This window comes from Drosophila arizonae, chromosome 2 (assembly GCF_054131065.1).
Source record: "Drosophila arizonae isolate 15081-1271.41 chromosome 2, UAZ_ARI_1.0, whole genome shotgun sequence".
NCBI classification, from domain to species: domain Eukaryota; kingdom Metazoa; phylum Arthropoda; class Insecta; order Diptera; family Drosophilidae; genus Drosophila; species Drosophila arizonae.
The window spans coordinates 25,313,068-25,331,710 of NC_142922.1; the positions used below are offsets into that span (position 1 = coordinate 25,313,068).

The 18,643-nt window shown below is 46.8% G+C and overlaps 1 protein-coding gene across 1 annotated transcript in view; it reads right to left on the bottom strand.

The window, feature by feature from the left end:
• Dhc98D (Dynein heavy chain at 89D) overlaps window positions 1–18,643 on the bottom strand; it is a 34,793-nt gene that overhangs the window by 4,940 nt on the left and 11,210 nt on the right. Inside the window, exons 17-40 of the mRNA XM_018018783.2 lie at window positions 18,249–18,401; window positions 17,579–17,797; window positions 17,387–17,521; window positions 15,622–16,043; window positions 15,258–15,453; window positions 13,941–14,174; window positions 13,441–13,546; window positions 12,902–13,022; window positions 11,858–12,602; window positions 11,274–11,801; window positions 10,486–10,644; window positions 9,704–9,814; window positions 8,241–9,074; window positions 8,096–8,188; window positions 7,873–8,033; window positions 7,491–7,815; window positions 6,010–6,198; window positions 5,300–5,953; window positions 5,099–5,241; window positions 4,678–5,042; window positions 2,314–4,619; window positions 1,616–1,687; window positions 486–954; window positions 286–428 (exon numbers count right to left, since the gene is read on the bottom strand). Of these exons, the coding sequence (XP_017874272.1) occupies window positions 286–428; window positions 486–954; window positions 1,616–1,687; window positions 2,314–4,619; window positions 4,678–5,042; window positions 5,099–5,241; window positions 5,300–5,953; window positions 6,010–6,198; window positions 7,491–7,815; window positions 7,873–8,033; window positions 8,096–8,188; window positions 8,241–9,074; window positions 9,704–9,814; window positions 10,486–10,644; window positions 11,274–11,801; window positions 11,858–12,602; window positions 12,902–13,022; window positions 13,441–13,546; window positions 13,941–14,174; window positions 15,258–15,453; window positions 15,622–16,043; window positions 17,387–17,521; window positions 17,579–17,797; window positions 18,249–18,401 (8,883 nt within the window). The remainder of the gene's footprint in view (window positions 1–285; window positions 429–485; window positions 955–1,615; window positions 1,688–2,313; window positions 4,620–4,677; window positions 5,043–5,098; window positions 5,242–5,299; window positions 5,954–6,009; window positions 6,199–7,490; window positions 7,816–7,872; window positions 8,034–8,095; window positions 8,189–8,240; window positions 9,075–9,703; window positions 9,815–10,485; window positions 10,645–11,273; window positions 11,802–11,857; window positions 12,603–12,901; window positions 13,023–13,440; window positions 13,547–13,940; window positions 14,175–15,257; window positions 15,454–15,621; window positions 16,044–17,386; window positions 17,522–17,578; window positions 17,798–18,248; window positions 18,402–18,643) is intronic.

Below are 18,643 nucleotides of genomic sequence, written 5' to 3' on the forward strand. Positions count from 1 at the left end.
ATGTGAATGTGAAGTGTGTTGAACAGATTAATTGAAAACACAGTAGCTGCTATCAACGCTATCAATAACAGTTTGTTGTGCAAAAAGCACAATGGCTGCTCCATCAATTGGGCAACTTGGGCGCAGTTGTGTCGAGAATGCTTTTAACAAGCAGATAGAAATGAACAAATTAATAAATAACGAAGTGCATGCTTCAGCAGTCGACGCAGCTGCGCCAGCTCTTCCGATGCAGCTACATTCACCAAAATTGGCTTTTTCTGTGTTTTGAAAGCACTGAAAACTCACTTGCACCACGCCATGGAAGAAGGCCAGAACATAGATTAATGGACGATAAGCACGATGGGAGCACGCCTCCAGACGATCCTGCCGCACTTTAAAGAATGTCGAACGCAGATTTAGCTTCAAGCCGTTGGGCGGTTCAGTAACCACTAAAAATTTGTAGATGAAATTATATATTCGCTATGTTAATCACAATGGAGGCTTACCCTTTAGACTTTTTTGCAATATGCCAATTGGGAACGTCGGGGTGGGATCCGTGGTGATCCAGAGCCTGAAGTCCGGATGCGGAGTCTCCACCTTGTCCAGGAACTTCTCCAATTCGCGCACAAACTTGACCAGCAAGTGACCATTCTGGAGCATCAGCCATTGACCCTGTCTGAGCGCCGCATCCAGCAGGCTCATTGCAGCCTTCTCCTGTCCCTGGCCAAGTGAAATGTGACAGAAGTTGCCCATGCCGCCAAGAACGATGTCAGCCAGCTTAATCAGATCGTTGGTGGGATCTGAGCCGGCGCTGAGTACAAAGCAAACTGGAATCGAGCACGTCGTTTGCTCATAGATGGCGGAGAAGCTCACAACCGGCGGCATAATATAGAATTCGTCCATGGTCTCCACAATGTACTGATTTATGGAACGGAAAATTCGATCCACGCGGAAGCAGCGCAGAAACAGCAATTTCTGTGGGTAGACCATAAGAAATGCATCGATATTAGACAAGGCGACATTCAAATAGCACAATATCAACAGCGCTGACTGACAGCGCTCATCTATAGAGTTGGTCCTTGCCAGCACTTATTTTGTTGCTATTGTTGTTGTTGCCATCGTCCTTGTGGTTTCTGGCTCGACTCGAGTGCAAATTGGGCTCGCCGCTGGATTCAAGTACAACTGCCGGCGTAAATTGCCGCTCATCTAATGGCTTGGAAAATTGATAAAATATGGTAATGCACACACCCGTACACACACACAAACCCGTACACACGCACACTATGCTAGATACAGCTATGCTGGCTGACAAAAACAGGCTGCTAATAACTTGAGCAGAAAATGTGCGCCAAAGTTGCAGGACGTAGCAAAAGTCGAGTAAAACTGAACGCCCAGACTTTCTCTCTCTCACTCTCTTCTCTCTGTGTGTGTGTGTGTGTGTGTGTGTGTGCGTGGGCGAATGTGTGTGCGGCTTGTACATAATAATCCACTAGAAACGAGCATAAAGTACAAAATCCAATAACGCTCGATGGCAACGGCAGCTCCTGGCAAGGACCTACTCGGACTACGACCGAGCGCCAGCCACTTGAACCTGAAAGCATGCAAAGCGATAGCACAGAGCAGCAGTGGCACTTGCCTGGAATGCATTGCATTTGATGTTGTAACCGCCAGGGCATGCCACCTCCTCGGGGTTCTCCAAGTCGTACCACTGCACCACCATGGACCATGGGCATTTGCCGATAAGTGCAAACAGAATGAGCATCGCCAACGGAAGTCAGTCAATGCCGCATGCCAGTCAGGAACAGTTTTAGCGAGCATCCAAAGTCCAAAATTGTCGTCGTCGTTGTTGTTGTTGTCCATTTTCAGAGCAAAGTCCCAGAAGCAGCGGTTAATAAGGGTATATTGAATTTGATGTTGACATTCAGAGTGGTGCAGCCACACATAAAAAGAAAAGGAAATATAGGAATAACAAGAAAAATTTAAAATCATGAATAATGCAGCTGAACCTAGTTAACTACAAACACATGTTCCATTCATTTATGAAACTAAGTTGAATAAGTTATAATAAGGGTGACCATTTAACAGACTTACTCTATAAAGTAAGACTGCCTTCCACTTATACCTATTAGCTTATTTGAACTTAATTGTCGTTTGCTACTTTTTGGACATGTTATGCGGGACAGTAAAAAGCTCTGGTCATATGGCTAAGACTTTTTCAACAATATATTCGAGTTACTTAAATGTCTCATAAATTCATATATAATAAATTAAGTTCAAGCTATGTATGTAGCTGAAATATTTTGGTATCAATAGGCTAAGAGCTAAAAGACTCACCTGCTTCCATTCTTCCAAATTCATACTGAAATGGTCGGGTAAAGTGGAAAACATTTCTTGAAAATCGGAGGCCAATTTAAGGACATCCTCCCAGCTTTTTTCGGGCAGCCATTTGGCAGGATTGTTACGTTCACTTTTTGTCAACGCGATGCTGCCCTTGATAAAGAAATCAATTTCCTGCTGTGACAGGACTCCGTCCCGCTGCGCCAGTTTAGTGGCGATCTGGAATGAGAAGAGCAGCTTGTGCCGCTCAAAGATGCCTGTGCATCCATAGCAATAGACATTCTCGGTCAGGGTCTTAATGATATTGTTCAGCCGCTTTGCCAGCACCGTGTCTGGCACGGCCTTACGCAGGGAGTAGACGAATACGTCCAGATATGCAGCCAGCGCATACTGATACATGCTGTTCACTGTGGCCATGTCCGCCAGAGCGAAGAAGAGTACCGCCCCTCGCTTGGCGGCGGCGCGATAGCCATTCCGCAGGATTTCAATATCCATAGCAGTGTCATTGGCTAACTTCAGCTGCTCCATGACAAGGCCGGCCTTCGATTTGGTGTTTTCCAAGGTCTCAACCAGCTCTACGTTGTCCAACATGTTGCCCGTCGATGTGGCCAACTCGCGCAACAGCGAGTCTTCGAGTTGCTGGAGGAGCTGTTTATTTTCGCTGGTCTGCGCAATCAGATCTGATCGCTGCTGCTCCAGATCAGGGCGCTCGGTGCCAACCACAACGCTCAGTAGCTGATCTTCCAAGCCCGTTTGCGTGACCGTGTAGTTGATGACTAAGGCCTTGGCGTACACAGCGGGATCGAATTTGGGATTAGAAAACTTTGTGGTCAAGTAGAGTCGGAATCTGTGATCCCAGTCAACCTCCTTATCGCCCAACATTGTGAACTTGCGTCCTCCCTGCACCCGAACGTTCTTCTGCAGAACGTCATCAATGACGGGATCAATGTAGTCATCCACATCCTCGAATAAGACAGGGATCCCATACATTATAGCCATTTCCAGCTGCTTTAGGAAATCGAAATCGCTAAATGACAATATCTTGAGATTATTACGCGCCTCCTTCTTCCGTATCCATTGAAGCGCCTGCAGCTGAGGATCTATACAGAGTGGGAAACGCGACGCGCGCATGGTGAGTATGCCGTTCTGAATGGACAGCTCATCTGGCGGCAGGCCCTCGTTAGACCACTGAGCGATTTCCACATCGGTCGTGAGGTAGCCATCAATTTTCAGGGGAAGCTTTACTGGTATGCCCAATGCAACTATATCCTCAAGCCAGTCGCTAAACACCATGTTCTTGCGGAACTCCCAGGTGAATGCGCCCGTGTAAGCCAAAAACGATGCACTAATGAGGCAAGCGCCAACACTGTCGATCAGCTGTTGGCCCAGGCTGGCCATTTCGGCGCTCCAGCGTATCAACTCCGAGGAAAGGCCGCTGATCAGTTTGTCAGAAGCGAGCAGTCGACGCTCGGCCTGCTGCATCATTTCAGTCAAGGCACGCATTTGCCTCATGGAGGTGGCGTAGTTCTGATTCAGCTCGTCCAATTTCTCTTCTAGCTTTTGAATTTCCGCATTCAAGTGATTCAGCAGTTTTACTTGCACTTCTTGCTCCTCAACCAAGAACTCAAGGCGCTCCTTCTTCGGTTTGACCTCTTTGTAGACGTCAAAGAAGCCGAGCACAGCTTTCACGAACTTCAATAATCCGGCACCGGCTATGGAAATCTTGCCCATATCGTCTAAATTCTGAGTTTTCATGTGGGCGCGACAGGAGGTGATTTGCTTTTGGGTCAGCGCCTCGCAGTCCATTTCCATCAAACTCTTGAGGAAGTTCACATCACTCATCATGCCCTTAGCGCTCTTCCAGCTGATCTCCTTGATGCCCTTCAATATGGCCACGCACTCGCACACAACTTGCACGGCTGGCGGAGGCGTCGCAAAGGATCGAATCTCAGTGATCTGAGATTTTTCGAGCTCGGAAAGGGCCCGACGAGCTTCCTCCACGGCTGGCATTGCCTCAGCCAAAATCAGCTCAGCTTCGTCTTTCTCGACGGCAATCACCTTCCCCTTACTTTCCACCTCGACCGACTTCTCAGATGCCTCGGCTTTCTTGGTGTTTGCTTTCTGCGTGGAGGACTCTATGGTCACCAGCATGGCCTCGCACTCCTCTGCCGCAACGGCAACGTTTTTCTTTTGCTCTGTCACTATAATACGCAGCTCGTCGATTTGCACGGAAGCCTCTTCGATTTTCTTGATACCTTCTCCAAGTCGCTCGCGCTGCTGCATGATGTGCTTATGTTTCTCCTCTGAAAAAATATTATGGAATTTCATGTAATGTGTGTATTAAGTACATCGCAATCTCACCAAGTAGTCCAAGATAAGTGTTGATGTAGTCCAAGTAGTGTTTGGGCGTCACAAAGTTGCAGCGCCTCAGCTTCGTCAAGTAGTCCTTGGAATAGTCTTGAATGGACATGTGCACATGTACAACGTGCTCAATGATCGCTTCTCGATGCAGTACCGGAATCAGGGCGTGCTCGGTGAGGAAGAGCTTTGCAACCGCATATAGCGCCTGCTTGGGCCAGGGAAATACCCAATCAATGTAAGTGCTGCCAATGAGACCTGGGAAGCTGCGGCAACGATTACGCAGGGCATCACCAGCTGGCGACATGCAAAGCACCACATGCAGGTTCTCGGCACAGCAGCGCAGAAAGTAGGCCCAAACTGAATCCCTGCAAGGTATACGTGACCAGTAGGTGAAGTATAGGGAAACAGTTTGAATTCTTACTTGGATGCAGAAAGGCCTTCCTCTTCGGCAAACTTGCGGACTTGATTCACGATGCCATCCTTATCCTCATCTGCAAAGAGAGCCGGCACTTGGCCCACTGTTAGAATGTTGTTGATCAGCTCCAAGAATCCCTCTTCCGCTATCTGTTAAAGAAAAGATTGCTTCAATCTTGGCATCATTGCAAGCTGTTGTCATGCAAACCTGAGCGGCCGTAAAGAGGAACACAACCTTCTTTCGCTTAACTCCAGCTATGTTGTACAATACTTTGAGGTCTTCGCGGAATGACGTTTCGTTGTAGCCACGGGATATTGTGATTTCGAATACCTCGCACTCGGCCGCAAAGGAGGCGAGGCGAGTGACACACTTCTTGCCACAGCCGCCGACTCCGATGAGCAGAACGTGGCCCCGATTCATGCGCAGGGTGCGATGCACTCTCGTTAAATGCTCCAAGCAATCTTCGAATAAGACCAGCGTCATTTTCTGCTTACGCTCGCAGTACTCTTGTAGGATTTCGGTAAATAAGCTGAAGACGGCTTTGTAATCAATGAGATCCTCATAGTTGCGCGGCTCGGATTCGTTGGTGAAGTTGCGGAAATCGCCGAAGACCAGCGGGTCGCGGAGCACATAATCCTTGAGCGATAGAACTGCATCGGGACCCTCATCGCCTTCGTCCTCTTCTTCTCCTTCCTCTTCGCCGCCTGCTGCTGGGGCAGGAGTCTCGGCTTCGTATAGCAATCGTGCCTGTGCTTCTGCAGCGGCGGCCTCCACGTCTATAAAGCCATGCAATTCCTCGAACTCGGGCGGGAAACGTTCCTCCACCTCGATGGCCAGATTGCGACGCACATTAGTTATATCCTGCGAGTCGAAATTGCAGAGAGTGAACCTTCACATTATGGGGGCATTATAGTTACCGTTTGCGATATGAGTCGATCGCATATGATTCTGGTGAACTCATTGCGCCAGACTCGCAGCAGCTCTCGCAGATCCTTATAGTAGTCGGGCTGAATTAGAAGCATGCCCGCAAAGATGCGCGACAGATCCTTCAGATTGAATATGTAATGGAACTTTGAGGGCGTCGGCGGCAGATCCACGATGACCATCTAAAGAGGCGAGTCATAGCAGCAGTAATTAGAGTAAGAAGTTGCAAGTGGCAAAGGCCAAGAACTCTGCCGCCGCCATGCTGCGAAGCACTACACAAATCAATTTTATCTTGACTGCTGGCAATATGCATTCAAGTACTGAGCATCCTCTACGAAAGCTGAGAGGGCGGCGGGGAGAGCTGGACGACTTGCGTTCACTTGAATTTACAGCCATTATCAAGTTGCAGCCGCCACCAGCTCTCTATAGCCTGGACAATTCTATTCAAATAATTCATTTTATTCCATTTCGTGGAACATTAATATCTTTTGGGCTGGCGCGTCGAGTGTATAAAGAAGACGTACGAACTAGACAGGCCAGGGTGTAGTAGGTACTACAACGACTGCTTTGCACTGAAACGGCAGGTGTGAGTAAATCATCTATATATATATAGGTATATATATATTTTTGGGCAGCAACTGTTGGAGCTGGCGCTGCCTCTGCGCATGCTGCTTGTGGCAATTGTGGCGACAAATGCATTTTTATCTGCACGCAATGAAATGCGATAATATTTTAGTGTCAACAATTGTTAAAAGCACCATAAACTAATGCTCCAGCCCCTTTGGCAGGGGGAATGCGAAGGCGAGGGCGAGGCAGATGGAAAAAGAGCCATCTACAGTTCAATACTTGAACATAATCAAATTTTGCTCCAGCCAAGATGTGCTGCCGAAGATAGGCGAGGCAGCCAGAGCAACCTAGACACAGTCAACTAGGCAGCCGTCGAGGCGGGTGACCATTGTGTGGAAGGCCAAACAGCAAATGGCTATGGCAACAGCCACAACCACAGTCAAAGCAAGAGCCAGAGCCAGAGCCAGCTTTAGCTGTAACTGGTGCTCTGGCAGCACCGAGCTGTGCTCGAGGAACCAATGGAGCAGCTATGGAGGGCAGCGCTCGTCGTGGAGCATTACAGACCATTGAATAATTTCCATTGTATGGTGGCGAGGCAGCAAAGCAGATTATGAAAAATTGCCGTTATTTGCATATGTAAATCGAATTTCATAAAATTTGTGAGAGATTTTAAAGCGCTCTTCAGAATGCGATAGCTTTTTGCACCCTCCACGGGGGCTCTTACAGATTTTCAGCGCAAATAAAGTTGTGATATTTAAACGATTCTTAACAGTTTCTTTGAGTGCGATGGAAGTATATCATTATGCAATATATTGGAGAATTTCTTGACAAGCTAAGATTCTTTACTTAATTTCCTACTCATCAAGTAAAGTAAAATGAATAACTGTGAATAAGTTCGAATACTCACCTTGAATAGCTTGAGCGTCATAATAACAAGGATGTCGGCAACCATAAAGAAGCGCTTATGAAATTTGGTAAAGGTCATATGGCCTTTAAATATAGACGAATAGATTTGTATGAGCGACTCATCGTTAGGGAACAGGATGTTGTATGTGGAGAACATGCTAATGAAGCGCGGATCCACCTCGTTGCGGCCACCGCCAGCGGTGCCCATGGCAGCATAGAATGTCATATCCTTGAACTTCTTCCAGTTGAGGTCTTTGTCCCGATCGTACATGCCGCCTCTCTCGAAGAACAGCTTCAGCAGCGCAATCGGCTGCTGGGTGCCGTAGCTGTGGAAGAAGCAGTGTGATTTTTCATTCATGAGCCAAGTATCTCTGTGCACTTACTCATCCACCTGCGGCATGTTCATGTCATCAATAAAGCAGGCAATTTTCTTGCCCATCGGTGGGCCATACGTGTCCTTGGTTCGTTTCTCGACAGCTGCCTCCAGCGTACGCTGCACGTCCAGAGACGACGTTCGCGATGAGAAATTGATATTGAGTATGACCTGAAAGAAGGGCGCAGGTTGAGGGAAAGACAGTATTTGATAACTTTTCGTATTTAAATTACATTGACAGAGGGATTCAGATTGCGCAAGTATTGCATGATGGTAGCCGTCTTCGATGTGCCTGCCTCGCCCACCAACAGGACGGGTCGTTTGATCTGCAAAGCCAATCGAGATTAGGTTTATCCACAGATCTAGTTTTCAACTTACATCGCTCATGAGGGACAGCAACCGGTCAGTGCGCGTGTTGTCGACAGTTGGTACTAGAATTTCACTGAACTTGACGGATGGGTCATGCACGTAGGGCTTAACAACCCACTCCCATGCTATCCAGCAGTTCTCCTTCTGATCCCAGAAGTAGTCGTAGAGAGTGGGCTTCGTCTGTGGCAATTGCCCGCCACCGGCCGGCGAGGCCGGTGAGTCTTCCACAAGTGGAAAGCCGGCAATGCGCTTCATAAACTCATCAAATATGATCTGATGCTTTTCCAGCAGACAGGCGCCCAGAGATCCGTAGACAGCCTGCACGAAGCAGCACTCCAAGGTATCCGTATTGTAGACCTTGAGCACAGGCTCATCCGAGTTCTTATTCTCCGGCGGTCCGTATACCGGCAGCATGGCATCATACAAATTGCAAAACTGTGTAACCATATTGAGGTCGGTTTGCATAATGACCAACTTGAGCGGATTGCCCTGGGTGGTTCCGTCCAGGCCTTCTAAAATGAACGCAATTGCATTCACAATTATCTTTTCGAAGAAATCGTTCAGCAGCTCCCGTTGCGGCTCCGGTCGGGTCAACACCCATCGCTGCCAGAATGGACTGTAGCGCAGATTCTTGGGATCCACGTATACCATGCCAGCCCGCGAGACGGTGGCTGGGGAAGCATAAAACAAATTACCCACTTCAAAGAGCAGCGCGCAATAGTTCTCCAGGCGTATACGTTCGCCATTCGCTAATGTCAACAGCTTGTTATCATCCATAACAGAGTTCATGTTCTCAATCCAAAGTGCATCCACGTCACCGTCAAAGCAAGCATACCGGCGCTCCTGTTAGTATTGGACGGTATTGGATTGCATTAGTCAGAGTGTGTTATTCAATGCCAGCGGTTACTGACTGGCGCCGGCAAAACCTGTGTCTCTCGGCCCCAACAGCGGCGCCACAGCAAGAGCTACGAGCGAAAGATTACCTCCTGAAAGCCTGAAGGCTGAGTAACCGAATGGATTGTCAGGCGACATACATAGTTTGTTTAGCCATTCCCGCTAGGCACTGGCTCGGCCGCAGGCTGGCTGGTTGTGCAATGGGATTTATTAGCGAATGGCGCGATTTTCGTATGAATGATGCACATTGGCTGCCACATCACACATCACGTCCCACCCGCACACACACTCGCAGCCAAGGTCTGGAAGCGCGCGTCTGTTACATACTGGCGATTGAATTGACACCGAGTGCTTTCGGCTCTAACTAGAATGTGCGTGTTCTATAGGTGCGTGTGCGTGTGTGTGTAGGGATTAGCTGCTGTTCCACTTCAATTCGAATGGAATTACTACGGCAGCGAAGGCGCTGTACGAGAAGCTGGGAAACTAGATATGCGAACTCTCGAAAGCTAGATGGCAGCCCGGCGTCAGCACCCTCATTCAAAATTATTGGAGATATATAAGCTGTTTACTTTACTTACCTCGCGCTCTATTGGCTTATTCATTTCGCGGAATATATTTGAAAATAATCCATCAATCCAATCTCGTGTTTCCATATCCAAATAGCCATATAATTCAATGACCGAGCAAGCCTGAACAAAATTGATAATAAAGTTTTTGAAAGTATATTAATATTTATTTATATTTAATTTTATTTTTAAGCCCTATTCCTATAAAATTACACATGTACATAATCTGTTTTCCCTCAGCAGTCGTTTCTCTGCCATTTTAAGTCTTATAACGTTTAGGGAAATTTCTTTCTGACCTCAACTAAAACTACTTATTGCCATACGTTTCTATTGAAATACGACAATTTTCCAAATGCGTTCATATTACCTTTTTTAAAAGCAAATTGTGAATAACAAAGAGAACTGTAATATCAAAGAGAAACGAAATCACCTGGACGTCCCGCTGCTAAACGGGGAGGGCCAAAATGGAAGAGCTTCATGCAGCACAAAGACAAACACGAACGAATTAAAATCATTCCAACGAACACTGAATGCCCTAATTACAATATTTTCTATTTTTACTAACGAACAATTTTTAGCTCATAATTATTTTTAAGAGCAATACCTCATATATGGCTTTTCGATTTTAATTGTATAATATTGTATATAGATAGAGAAAAATGTATAGGAATATTTTGATGTTGAAGGTATATGAGCTAAGCTATTTCGTTTCGGCATCATGCAGAGTATATGAAAAGTGGGCAACTTAAAGTGTGGTATGTGAGTGGGGGACATTAAAATGGCAGACCACTTACCTTAGGGTTAAGCACAAGGCACTTGGTGGGAAGGCCCATGTGGCACTGCGCTTTGACCAGAGCATTTATGACGACAGTTTTGCCGCCACCTGTTGGGCCCACAAGCATGGTCGAGTGGCGGGTCATCATGGTTTCGTACATTTGCACCACTTTGTCTTCCTGTCGTTGGCCGGGTGCGAGTGCGAGTGCGAGTGCGAGTTTGAGGGCAAAAGGCAAAGGTGAAGGCGTTCGGTGCCGTTCCATTGTTGGCGTTGTTGGGAGTTGGTTGTCATAAATGATGTCGCCAGCGGGCGGTAAAAGAGAAGGTCGTCATGACATCAGTTGGCCAGCAGTTGACATTGTGTGTGACATTTGTGCAACGTTTTGTTTGATGAAAATGGCAAAAATGGCCAGGTGGAGTCGAGAGTACAGAAAATTGTATTAGGGAAAATTGTCAGCAGAAAGCAGATAGATAGATAGGAAATAGCAAAGAGGACAAAAGTTAAAATTAGATGTAGGCAAACGCATGAGGGCACGGGCAAGTTGTGTCCAACCCCGTCCAGCAAAATGCTTTGTAACATTTCCGCTATTTGCGATTATGCGAGGGAGGGCAATTTACAAAGTGTCAAAGTGTCAACGGTAACAACAGGACTGCAGCAGGACAACTTCAGCAACTAGTTCTATTGCTGTTGCTGTTGCCGCTGCTGTTGCTATTGCCATCAGCCCTGGCCGGTTGCTTTTTGCTTGTCAGCCATGTCATGACTTGGCAAAAGCTGCACACGCACAGGGCCAGTGACAAAGGGGCTCACCTGATCGGGCAACAGTATGTAGCCATCGTTGACAAGGACGGTTCGAGTGGCAGCATTGAAGTCTGGGTAGCCAATTCGTGGGCAATCGATACCAGGAAAGAGATCCTTGATAAGACCCAAAAAGAGAGGTACATCTTCGAATATGAATTTTGGAAAGTTCATGTCCCGCAGCACACGCATCAGCACCACAGCCTCGGGCAGATCCTCCGACTGACGCTTCATGACGCCAGCCATACGCAGCACAGAGTTCAGAGAGCGCAAGCCCCAATCGTAATGGCACTGCTTGGAGAGCTGCTCCTGGGCCAGCGAATACAGCACCGTCATCTTTTTGGCCAGCACCTTGGCCGTGAGGAAGCCATCGGAGAACAGCGAAATCAGGCAGATGAGCTCCAAGTCAGGCTTAATGCAGGTCACTGGGCGGAACAAAGCTTTCACCGACTCCGGCAATTCGGTACGGCCTGCATAGCCCGGATTCATGGTTACGAATACGCCGCACTTGGGATCCAAACTTATTTCAACGCCTTCAAACTGCGGGGATTAAGATTAGAAAGCTTTCTCATATCTTCAGTATTCACTGTACGCACCACAAAACGCTTGAGCCTCCGTATCAATCCGTTGCGTATCGTCTGCAGCTGCGTAGAGATTACACTGAGCACCGATATGTCGATGCGATTGAACTCATCGAAGCAGCCCCAGGCACCGCATTGCACTAGACCAGACAGAATGGTACCGACAGCCCGGAAGTCCATTCCCTCGCCGCAATTGGTGACCACACAGAGCAGACCCATGGCCTTGGCCAGATCCTTGACGGTCTCCGTTTTGCCTGTGCCAGCAGGACCGGCTGGTGCCCCACCGAGGTTCATTAGCAGTGCCTGGGTAATGGTTAGGTAGATGCGATCCGTCAGCGGCGTGATCACCAGACGGCCATTGAGACCCATGTACTCATAGCCGAAATCGAAACTGCCCGAGCACTGCAGCACCAGCAGGTTGTCGTAGAATTTGACCCAGTAGAAGCGGAGCTGACTCTCCCAGCTGAACTCGCTGGCATCCAGCACATTGTCGCGCACAAAGTTATCGATAATGTCCCGAGCGTGCACATCAATCGTGCATATCGCCTTGAACTTTAATCGATCGTTGCGCGACAGATTGGAGCGCACTTTCAGAACGAGCTCCTCAATTTGATAGTTACTCTTCATGAGGAAGTCCTTCATGGCGCGCATGTTGCCGTGATTTTGGGCCTGATCGAACGCCTCCTCCACCTCTGCCGTCCACCAGACTTGGCTGGCAGCCAAGCCCACCATGCCCTGGTAGTTCATTAACCAGTCCGGCCTGTGGAAATCGAAAGTGCCAAATGAGTGTCAATTTAATGCAATTGGCCATAAATATGCCGAGACATGCTTCCCGGCCCCAGCTCATACAAAATAATATAATAAATCGCACCAAATGACAAAATTATACAGCCGCAGGCTTACTGTCTCAATGGAAATCGCTGGCCATAAAAGCCGCCCGAAATAAGCGGGAGTTTAAGTTGAGTGCGGAATTCGGTATCAGCCGGACGACGGGCCACGGCCATCATAACATGCTTATAAACATTCCGTATACATATATATTTAATGTTGTTCACTTACCTTGAAATAATCAGATCGGTGCCGTAGTCGTAGACGCACGTCTTAGTTACATATCGATTCGAGAGCCGCATCTCATCCAGCACATCGTTCATCCAATGCTCCACGCGACCCTGGGCCCGGGCTGTAAACAAAAACAATAACAGCAAATGGCATAACCACATAAATAAACCCCAGTCGCCAATATCAATAAGTGTATACAAAAACAATAAAAATCAAAGTACCCAAATTACAACAACAACAACAACAACAACAACAACAACAGCACCAGCAACAGCAATCGAATGCGCAATCATCTCCAGCAGGGGATAACGGCAACGCCGACTGGCTTCAAATTAATTAAAAGAAATTGGCCAGCGTTCCAGCCAGCCATCCAGCCAGTCAGCCAGCCGAAGAGCAGAGCCATAAAAAAGTTCAATTTTAAAATTGGCAATCAGTGCGTAGGGACTCTCGCTCCCTCTCTGTCTCTCTCATTCTATCTCTCTCTCTCTCTCTGATCTAAAGAGCTGGTGCGGAAGTGATGGGGAGTCGGGCGTACTTACGGAAATTTCGAAACTCCAGGACCTCACCCTCGCTGGATATCATGGCGGTAACAATTGTATGAGCGCCCTCCTTGACCAGGCGCAGCGACTTGATATTGTCGTACATCTGCGGAAGCGGAATGAAAATTGTGAAATCAATGCGCAGGAATACATTTTTATTTATAAGCCAAATAAATTCATAAAAATTTACCACGGCTCTGGCCTGTGGGCAGGGAGGGAGCAGTGCATGTGCTGCACAAATGGCGTAATTTCCGCCTTGGACATTGGCCAGAACGCATAAACAGTGACATTAACTTTTATGGCAAGATTCTCTTACACTCAGGCACACACACACACACTCACACATACACAGTCAGTCACTATAAAAATAATGTGGCTGGCAGTTTAGCAAATCTGTTGTTGTCAGACTCATCTCCACCCAACTGCCCACATATACACACCCACACACCTACACACCCACACACCCACATATTCACACATGGCCTGGAACTTCGACCCACCTTAATGATGTGGTTCTGCACTGCAGATGGCTCGCTGCTGCCCAAAATCGAGAGCAGCTCATCGGTGGATATGAAATAGAAACGCGGGAAAATGCGACGCTTCGAGTCCAAATATTCGTTTAACGACTTCTGACAATTTTCCAAGCCAATTCCTAGACCTTGTATATCCACTAAACGTCCGGGCACTGCACAAAATGGCACCACTAACGGATTTTTGGCACAATCGACCATGATCTGCAGTGGAAGAGGAAGCAGCAGTTAGAGCAGTAAATTATTGTGAAAAGCAATGAGGACATCAGCAACAATAACACCAACAACAACAACAATCAACCATATCAAGCACAATACGAAAACAAAATATAATAATAATAGCTTGACAAACACACTTGCTCGAATACCCTTGAATAATATTTTAAATCTCAAATTAATAATAACAGTTAATGAATCTTCTGCATAAATCTTCTGCTGAAGAAGAGTTATTAGGATCCTAAAATGAATATAAGAATATGTAATATATGTATATAATATGGGTATGGTATTAATTTCTGTTTACTTCATATTTAACACACTTTAAAATTATATTTTATTTTATAAACAACCCATTTGAAGGTTAACTATAAATTTAAAGACAAACGAAGAAACATTATTTCACATTTCACAGAAATGTCAACAGCATGAAAATCTTAAAGAGCACATTCGCTGTGGAAGGGTATCACGGTAATACGAATGTCGAAAGCAAATCAAAATAATAAATCATTTCATAAATGGCATCAAATATGTCGGCAAATGTTGCAAATGAAACGTAAAGCAAACGAAGCAAGTGGCGAGCAAGGTTAAGTGAAGTTAAGCGTCTAACACACAAACACAAGCACAAATCACACGCCCACATACACAAACTTATGGCAAAAACACATGGAGAACAATGTGTAGGTGTGTGTGTGTGTGTGTGTCGCATATGAAGGTGAAAGCCTTTGGCTTTGGCAAACACTGTGCCGTCTAACGGTGCGTTTGTGTGATGTATGGTTGTAGGATGTTGGAAATGTAAGTATGTAGCGTGTATGCGCGTGTGTGTGTGTGTGCGTATGTGTATTTGTAGCAGTAGTCGTATGGCAACACAATTACGAATACGCAAAGTGGTCGTTTGCATGCGTATTATGTTTACCGTTAAGTAAGGCGTCGCCATATTGTCGGCGCACATTAAATCAACTCAAATAAATTGAGTAGATATTTTGGCCATGGCAGTGGCTGTAGCAGTGGCTGTAGCAGTGGGGCAAACAACCAGGATAAACAAATACATACCAAACAGCAAATACTTACCCTGCGATACGACTTGTCAATCTCGTCGAATTTGCGCGCCTCCTCCGGCAGCTGTGTGCGTATGTCGCCGCCAATAAAAATGCCCTCCAAGTACAGCCACTTTCGCTGTACGATCAGCCACTCCTCGATGATTTCGGAGACATGCGCGAGGGCCCGCTCCCAGCGGTTGACAGTTTCCAGAAATGGGCCAATGAATCTGCAGACGAACAGCAAATATAATAAACATATATCAATCTCGGAGATGCCCTCATATCTAAATGTAATCTAAATGAATACAAGTCTTAGGACAAATAAGGGTTTGGCTTGTCGATGAATTAGTTATGAATTAGTAGAGGGTCCGCATCATCTCATATCGGAAACTTACTGACTGGCGCCCATTGACTGCAAGTTCATGGCATTGTCCTCAAGGACTTGCATTATCTCGTCCACCGGTCCCAAGATCCAGCCGCGGTCCTCGGTGCCCTTGAAGTGTTTGTTGACCTTGAACGACATCGAGCCCCAGGTCTCTTCCACGGCGCGTACGCCCCGCTCGATTTGCAGTTCCTTGACGGCATTGGTGAGGATCTGCTCGGCGATATCCTGATACTTGTGCAACTGCATGCCGAACATATTGTCCAGTGTGAAGCGGTTGGGCGACATATCGAAAAACTGGCCCGTCTTCTCCATCAGCTGGTGCCAATGGCGTTCGCGCAGCGCCTCATGTTTGAGGCTGACCATCAGCGGAACTGTGGCCTTGAACTGCTTCATGTGCAGCTCCAGCTGCTGGCCAGTGGGCAGCATACGCACCTACAGGGCGAGCGAGGATGTATGCATGAGTGTGTGTGTGTGTGTGTAGACGATAAACGGTTAGTTAGCTACGTCAAATCAGTTGAAACAATAGTGCGGTGGTCGGTTGCTGTCAGCTGCGGTTACAGCCGAATTGAATTATGACACAAGCGCTGCGCCTGTGGCTTCGGTGGCTCGGTGGCTCGGTTGGGTTTTGGTCAGTGGCAGCGGGCTTGTTAAGTTTGCCAAAATGCGCAGTCTGTTTACATTTGCACTCTGCACACGCTGCTCTCGTCTCTCTATGAATGTTTGCACATGCACATGGAATGCATGGCTTGAGCGAAACAGTGCGGGCATAAATTAAAATCCAGCCCAGCGACACAGCGGGGAGTGGAAGATTGTCAACAAGTCGAGGAGGACGAGCAGCAGCAATTGTAGCAGCAGGAGTCGAGAGAGTATGTCGACTGCAGTCGATATCGGACGACACCCGTTGGCATTTTAATTATTTTCAATATTGAACAAATTGATTTGCATTTTGGGACACTGATTATGCCATGGCTGCCGACAACGACATGTGGCTGCGAGGCCCGTCGAAAATTATGCATTATAAAAACTGCATTAAAATGAGTGCATGCCAACTGATTATATTCAAATTTGTGTTCGCCGCGCTATTTATATTAATGATAAACTAATGAAATAGTTTGCATGCTAATCTATGCATGTAATCACTATTTAGAGATACGAATGCCGTTCCACAAACTCAGCCCGGCCCACTCACAGCCTCACCCTCACCCTCACCCTCTGCTGGCCCAGTTGCAGCCACTTTTCAACAACAACTCGGTTCATTTGAATGAACAAAACTTTTTGGCGCGACAAACTTTTGGCCTGGACGGAGTGAAATTCCTCAGAAACTTGTTAGTGAAGTAAATAAATCAATTTGTCATAATCAGTTTAGGTGCGAAATTTCAACGCTGCTAGGCCAAATTTCACTTTACTTGTTTGTCGTAAAAGAAAAGTCAAGAATTGCATGGAGTTCGACCATTAGACATGCTTTATAAAGTTGACTGGCTCTCAGCTGCTCAAGATCTATACGAAACTCATAAACTACCAACTGCTAACAACTGACCGTGATGCGAGTATTATATTTCCCTTTGAGTTCTGGGCAGACAATGGAAGGTAAAAGGTACACCCGTCGAGCTGCCATGCAGAAGCAGGGTATCAAAGTAAACTGAACGCTTAGCTGAAAAGCATTTGCTTGTTATTGTTTTAACGCCTCTGCAATTTTATGAAAAACTCCAGGACTGCCGAAAACTTTACCAATTAGTCCAAGTTTTTATTCGAAGCGCCGCAGGGGCGTGACTTACCGCCTTGGGCATTTTACGGAATTCCTTCAGATAGCTTTCGACGCCCTCGGTGAGAAAATTGGGATCTAAATCGACCCACAGAGTCTTGCCCCAGATCTCGCGAGCGTTCTTTTGGGCCCTGTACAGCTTGAAGATCTACAAAACTGGAGGTGTTAAAGTCCTTTGGGGTTACTGTTAAATGAATGTCCTTACTATTTGCAGTCCCTCGAATTCGGTTTGCACACGTGAGAATTCGTGATAGTCCACCATGGGCATGTCGAACAGACGCTCCGCGTTGGCCAGCTCCTGGCGCCGTAGCTCTCGTTCATTTAATTTCTGGCTGTATGGATCCATCAGACGCACGCCGCGCTCCAGCTCTGGGCCGCAGGAGCCGGGACCGTTCTCATCCCAGTCCTTGATAAATTCCTCCAGCTGTTGCAATCGAAAGCAAAGGAAAGAAAGGAAAGGAAAGAAAGGAAAACGCAATATTAGTCCAGGACACTTGTCGAATAGCAGCATTTGATTGTTGCGCTTTGTGCAGGAGTCCCACTGGCATACGCCTCGATTCTTTGCTCACGCCTTAATTCAAATAATAAACACTTCAAGTTAATTCATTTTACGCTGACGGCACCGTTGCCACTAACAATTGACAATAATGGTTGGGGGGGCGGAAAAATCCAATTAAAATGCCATCGAAAGGAAATAATAATAGAGGGAAACAAAACGGAATTGCAGAAAACGCAAAATTGCGGAAATGCAGGGAAGCCAGCAAAGCAAAGCGCAGCCACCCACACCACGCCCCCCACCACCCCCACCACACACACACTTTTCACTGGCTCTCATTCGTCAAGGAGTGGTGCCTGGCATTGACTTGACAACTTACATCGTCCCAGAAAATTTCGATTTCTCCTGTAGTCATCTCTGCGAACTTCTGTTTAATTGGTTGCAGCTTCTCCGAGCGATACAATGCCGATAGAAATAGACGCTTCCAGCGCTTCTCCAGATGATGGGCCATCAGCATGTCTTCGTACGAGAACTGCGAAGAGCAGAAGAACAAAATTCGTTAAAAAAAAAAAAAAAATAATAAATAAAGAAACAATACAAAGCCCCGCCCACAGTCGAATTAGGCGGTGGCCTTCAATTATTGCTGAGTGCAAATAATAATCATGAATAGTGCCGAATTTCACTAACGAGCAGCCAAGTGTCGTTTCCGCAACCGCAACTGCAACACGCAGAAAGCTCTGAATAAAAGAGTGGTCAGTTAGCCTGAGTAGTCGA